Source organism: Nicotiana sylvestris, chromosome 7, assembly GCF_000393655.2.
Source record: "Nicotiana sylvestris chromosome 7, ASM39365v2, whole genome shotgun sequence".
In the NCBI taxonomy this organism is placed as follows: domain Eukaryota; kingdom Viridiplantae; phylum Streptophyta; class Magnoliopsida; order Solanales; family Solanaceae; genus Nicotiana; species Nicotiana sylvestris.
In genome coordinates this window covers 154,615,664-154,621,892 of record NC_091063.1, presented here as the reverse complement: position 1 = coordinate 154,621,892, position 6,229 = coordinate 154,615,664, and the positions used below count along the sequence as shown (strand labels likewise).

Below are 6,229 nucleotides of genomic sequence, written 5' to 3'. Positions count from 1 at the left end.
CGAATTTTGATATTTGGGTTGCACTCAAAATCTATTTGTTTTTTCAGGTATAGTACCTTTTAAAAATAATTTCTCACTTATTTTCCGTTTGTTCTATCTAGATTTGATTTATTTTTCTTGAGGGTATAGTTTTGATATGTTCATTTTGTTGTATCACGGTAGAACATGGTGAATTTTGTGTAGTTCTTTGCTTTTCCCCCACATTTCCCCTACTACTGTCAGGGCTACACCAGTGGTAGCGATGACTGCCCTCTTTTTGGAGAGCAACCTGGACGGGCGTCAGCAAAGGGTGGTGGAAAGCGGTGTGTGGGCGTACAACTACATCGAGTACAACAAATAAACACAGGTTTAGTTCTCGGGAATTAGTACCTCCCGTTCTCTTTTGGTGTTAGCTAAATTGATGTTACTTTAGTTCAAAATAGTTCAGTTCAATCATTCTACTAGTGTACTAGTAGCCACTTGTTTCCTTCTAGTTTGATTCGTTGTCTGTTGTGTACTAGCGAGTCTTCTTTAGATTGTCGTAGGTGTAGTGGCTGCAGTCTGGGATGATAGAATAAGGGCATGTCCTCGGTTGGGGCAGAGTGTGGAGCCGGGGTTAGGGGGTGGGACGGGAGGTAGGGGAGGTAAAGGGGGCAAGGGAGCCTATAAGTTGAGAATCGGGTCATGGAACATAGGTTCACTAACGAGTAAGTCTATAGAGTTGGCAAAGATCCTTCAGAAGAGGAAGATTAATATAGCATGTGTCCAGGAAACTAGGTGGGTTGGATCGAGGGCGAAAAATGCGGATGGGTATAAGTTATGGTACTCTGGAGTCCGGAGAGGTAAGAATGGAGTGGGTATCCTGGTAGATAGCCATCTTAGAGAGTCGGTGGTAGAGGTTAGGCGGGTGAATGATAGACTAGTGACTATTAAATTGGTGGTGGGTGAGTGTACTTTAAATGTCATTAGTGCGTACGCACCGCAAGCGGGCTTGGATAAGGAGATTAAAAGGCGCTTTTGGGAGGGGTTGGATGACGTCGTTCGTAGTATTTCGCCTTCCGAGAGGTTATTCATAGGAGGAGATTTCAATGGTCATATTGGGTCATCAGCAGGTGGTTATACTGAGGTGCATGACAGCTTTGGTTTCGGGGAGCGGAACAAAGAGGGCACTTCGCTGTTGGACTTTGTCAAGGCATTCGATCTAGTGATTGCGAACTCATGTTTTCCTAAGTGGGAGGAGCACTTGGTTACTTACCAAAGTTTGGTGGCGAAGACTCAGATTGACTATCTCATCTTCAGGAGATGCGACAAAAGTTTGTGCGAGGATTGCAAAGTTATCCTAGGAGAGACCCTTGCGACGCAGCATAGGCTTTTGGTGATGGACATTGGTATTATGATAAAGAGGAAGAAGAGGTCAATACGAGGACGCTCGAGGATTAGGTGGGGCACTTTGACTAAGGATAAAGCTCAGGATTTGGAAGGAAGGTTATCGGCAATGGGAGCTTGGAGAAGTAGTGGGGACGCAAACACAATGTGTTCGACGATGGCGAACTGTATAAGGAAGGCAGCGAGAGAGGTGTTAGGGATATCTTCGGGCCGCACCGGTGGCCACAAAGGAGACTGTGAGCACGTGATTTTTGTTTTGCGCGACAGTCGCTCCAAAAGAATAAAATTGGTCCTGTTGTACAATTTTGGATTTCCGTGCGGCACTTTGTTGATTTATTAGTGACTTTGGCCCGTTTTTATTTATTTACTTTATTAAAACAAAATTCAAAAAATGTGTACGTGTCATGCATAATCTGAACCGTAACATGGTTTAAATAGAAAAGCATAAACAAGCATCTTCGTCCGTGATTTTATGTTGTTTGATTTTACCTGTTTCGAAATATTTTTAGTATGTGTGCAAATAATTGTAGTGAGTGTGTATTTAATTTTTATTTTTGATTTTTGCTTAGTTTTGTTTTTAAAATAAATAAGGAAAAGAGATGAAAGTAATAATAAAAAATAATAAAAGAAAGAAAAGAAAAGACCCCTTCCGGACTTGGGCCAATTTGTTAAAATTGGCCCAACAAACTCAGCCCAAAATCCAGGCCTGCCCGGTCCAACACCACCTGATGCCCAGAGAATCCAAACGACGTCGTTTTGATACAGGTTGATCTGGGCCGTTGATCTTAAATTGATCAACGGCCAAGATCAATTCCCCATAACCCATCAACAAAACCCGACCCGTCTCACCCGGACCGACCCTAACCCTTTACCCTTGAAACGACGTCGTTCCCTGATAGTCAAAGGATCCTGGCCCTTCCTCTCATCTCATCCAACGGCCAGGATCCATTTGCTCACTAACTATATAAACTCCTAACACTACCCTGCCCCCCCTATCCAAACCCCAGCCTTCGTCTCCCCAAACAAACAGCCCTAAAACCCTAGCCGCCCCTGCGTACTTCCGCCATGAAAGCCGGCGGCATGGATGCCGGTGACCTTCCCCTGAACACCATAGAACCCCCATGCCATCCTGAACCCAAATCTACCAACCCCATGGTTCGAATCACCCCCCAGGTCCTCGAATCTTCATTCGAAGATTCGAGTCAAAACTCGATCTAACCCAACCAACCCCAGTTTCATACCAGACACTCCCCAGACCCCCCTCGTGACCAAACCATACTTGGTTTGGTCCGAATCTGATCAGGGAAGCATGAATCCCAGATCTGAGTTTTGGAATTTGTGGGTTCTTCGTCACTGGTCCATATCCGTTCGAACCGAAGAGGTTAAGGTCTAATGGACTTTAATCCAAGTGTTTCTCGTCTGAGAAACACTTCGTTTAAAGTCCGTTCAGCCTTAAGAAAGGCCTGACCAAGTCCGAGTTAAGGTTTTGATCTTTTTGCGGTTTAAGGTGAGTTTTCTTTCTTTTCTTAGTTGTTTTGGTTTGTTTGATTGTTGTAAGGGTCTGTTCGTTTGCTGTTTATGTCCTTGACCTCTATCAACTGTGCTTCAACCACTTTGCCTGAACCTCTGTTTGTTTGTCTAAATTCCCCCTCCTATTCTGATAAGGCATTATGTATTTGTTTGTGCAAGTAGCTGATTTTCGAGTTTGGACTGACTAGTTGACTCCTCGAGTGTATTTCTGCTTAGTCAGTATAATTCGAACCATGTATCGATACTGTTTAAATGTCTGATTTTTGGCTACGATTGTGTATGTTAATGCTAATATAGTCGAGTCGACATGTGTCGTCAATTAATTTCAACTGTCTGAGCATAGTAAATCGATTTGCTTCTGTTGAACATTTGTTGAAATCAATTCAGAACCAGTTTTGTTTACTTATAGCTGTTGATTTGGATCAGTCAATGTAAAAAGGATTGTTTATGTTTAAATTCTGAATTGGAAGGCATGTGCACTCGTGCACAGCATGTGCATTGGTGCACCTCATGTGCCTTGTGCACAGCCTGTTTTTCTGCATTAAGAAGCTTTTAAGTTTTAAACAATCTGACAGTATATGCTGTCAGATATGTTCTACTGCCCATACTTGCTTTTAGATAATAAAATGAAAAGTTGAATCTGCCAGGGAATGTGAATGGGTTTTAATACTTAATTAGCTAAAGTTGGAATTGAAAATGGAAGGCACATGGGAAGGGTACTGTGATTTCTGAAAACAGGCTGTTAAAAAGAGTAGGATAGAGGCTTATAAAAAGGGGGGGGATAGGACACAGGAGGGGGAGAAGAAAAAGGAAAATACACAGGCTGTGAGGAATTCTTTGAAAAAGAGATATTAAACCAGAAACTGCTACTGTTGAATCGAGAAACTGGAAAGAATCTGTCTGATAACTCAGACAAACAAAAACCAGAAATTGCTCCTTTTCCTTTGGTTTCTGACTTCAACTAAATCCGGATCTATTCTGTGCAATACTGAGTTTCTCACAAAACTGAGTCTGTTTGTTCACTGTTTGTTCTACTCGAAAGTCTAGTTTAGTTGAGGTTGATCCCACTCCAATTGTTTGAGAGTTGTAGTTGCTACTCTACTGTTTCTTGTTGCTGTTGCTATACTGCCCTGCTGCTACTGTTGGTGTTGTTACTGCTGCTGCGTTTGTTCATTGTTACTCTACTAATTGCCCCTTTCCTCAATTGCAAATATTCCCAGGTACACAATCTTTGAACCTTGTAGTGTTGAAAGTGTGAAGTTGAAGCAGAAATAAAGAAGTGAATACCAGTTTATGTTATAGCATTGGTGTAAAAGGATAGTTCGAATGTTAGTTGGGCCTGTATTTTTACTGCGAACTGCAAATATTCTGTATAAACTAGCATACATTCTGTTTAAGATGAACTGTTAGATAGCATGGCTCAACAGTAATGATAGTATGACATAGACAGCATGTTTTGATTTAGTATACATTCAGTTCAGTATAACACTTGTTTGATTTAGTATGACTGTATAACATAGAGTCATGGTAAGCATTGTATGTATTTTGCCTAGACCACTGAATTGACAAAACTGCGATACTGGGGTCCGGGATAAATGTATCCCCAAACAAACTCCCATACAGTCACACTAAGAGTATGGCTATGAATGCCAGTTCTCTTGTCAGTTCATTCGTTCCAATACAGGTTCGATACTGGGTTTCGTTACAGATTTTTATTTCGAAATAATGTAATGATTGTTGAGAAAAACTGATAATCATTTTTGAGTTCAATTAGTAGTAATTTTTCCTAATAAAGCAGCCGATTTCTTTATCAATTTCGAATAGGTTAGAGTGTTAAGAATAGAACTTGGAGGTCGTTAAAACATAACTCAACATATGTTGTTAGTTTGTTTGCAATCTCACTTAGCGAATTAATAAGCATATTCACTTGTTGAAGACAAAGCATGCCGTAGCTCTCACCTCATGAACAATCAATCAAGTAATCAAACAAGTTTAGGTTCGGCAAACATAATAAGGATTCAGTCCGTATTTGTCTAAACCAGCAAAATTCGGCATCATCCTTCCCTTAAAAGATAAATGTAGCAAAAATGTAGTTCTTGTAGGATACCCTTCTAAAATAATGAGACGAGCCTCGCCAAATCAAAAGGCAAATTGCGGGGCCCTCAAAAATTGGTCATAATAAATACTTAGAATTTGGGACGGGCTATTTTAGTGAATTCCACTGCCCTCCCCGAAGACGATAACGCGTTAGATTCTTTAGGCGCGACTTAATCAAATCACATTCTTAAATTCGGGTGCGCATTTATGTGACCCAATTTCAAATCTCAACGGAGTCGAAATGTGTTAACAACTACGGGTGCATTGATTGTGACGTGGTTCGAGATACATTTTCACGACGTTGCAATTCTATAAAAGTAAATGATAATAATAAAAGCGGTTAAAACTTAATAAAAGCACATAAGTCACAACATGTATTTAAATCAGATATTTAGCCATTATAACAATTTAAGCGACCGTGCTAGAACCACGGGATTCGAGGGTGCCTAACACCTTCCCTCGGGTCAACAGAATTCCTTACTTAGAATTTCTGGTTCGCAGACTTCATTTGGAAAGTCGAAAATTTCCTCGATTTGGGATTCAAGATAAACCGGTGACTTGGGACACCAAAAGCCAAACCTTTCCCAAGTGGCGACTCTGAATTAAATAAATAATCCCATTTCGAATATTGTCACTTAAATTGGAAAAACTCCCTCGCGCATTTATCCTTCGGGGCGGGCGCGCAAAAAGGAGGTGTGACAGAGACTGGTGGTGGAATGTAGTTGTCTAAGGTAAAGTGGAAGCAAAGAAGGCGGCTTACGTACGGTTAATAGGGAGCACTGGTCAGGAGGATAAGAGAGCGAACAATGAGAGGTATAAGGTAGCTATGAAGGAGGCAAAGATAGCAGTAACGGAGGCTAAGACGGCAGCTTTTGCTCGTCTGTATGAGGAACTAGGGAACAAAGGCGGGGAGAAGAAGTTATTCTGAATCGCTAAGGTGAGAGAGAGGACGTCTCGGGATTTGGACCAAGTGAGGTGCATAAAAGATGATGACGGCAAAGTTTTGATGGGGGATGACCAGATTAAGAAGAGATGGTAGACCTACATTCATAAACTTCTAAATGAAGAAGGGGATCAAGATATTGTAATAGGTGAATTGAGGAACGCCGACAGTCCCCATGAATTAAGTTTATTGTAGGGACATTGAGATTGATGAGGTCATGGATGAAATACGTAAGATGAGAAGGGGCAGAGCTATCGAGCCAGACGAAATTCTGGTTGAACTTTGGAGGTGTGT

At 41.4% G+C, this 6,229-nt stretch overlaps 1 protein-coding gene across 1 annotated transcript; it reads left to right on the top strand.

Annotated features, from left to right (window-relative positions):
* The first annotated feature begins 241 nt into the window (after positions 1-241).
* On the top strand, positions 242-5,920 carry LOC138873988 (uncharacterized). The gene is made up of 3 exons (XM_070152486.1): positions 242-302; positions 525-1,532; positions 5,724-5,920. Exons 1-3 carry the CDS (start codon positions 242-244, stop codon positions 5,918-5,920), a joined length of 1,266 nt encoding a protein of 421 aa, XP_070008587.1.
* The last annotated feature ends 309 nt before the right edge of the window (positions 5,921-6,229 follow it).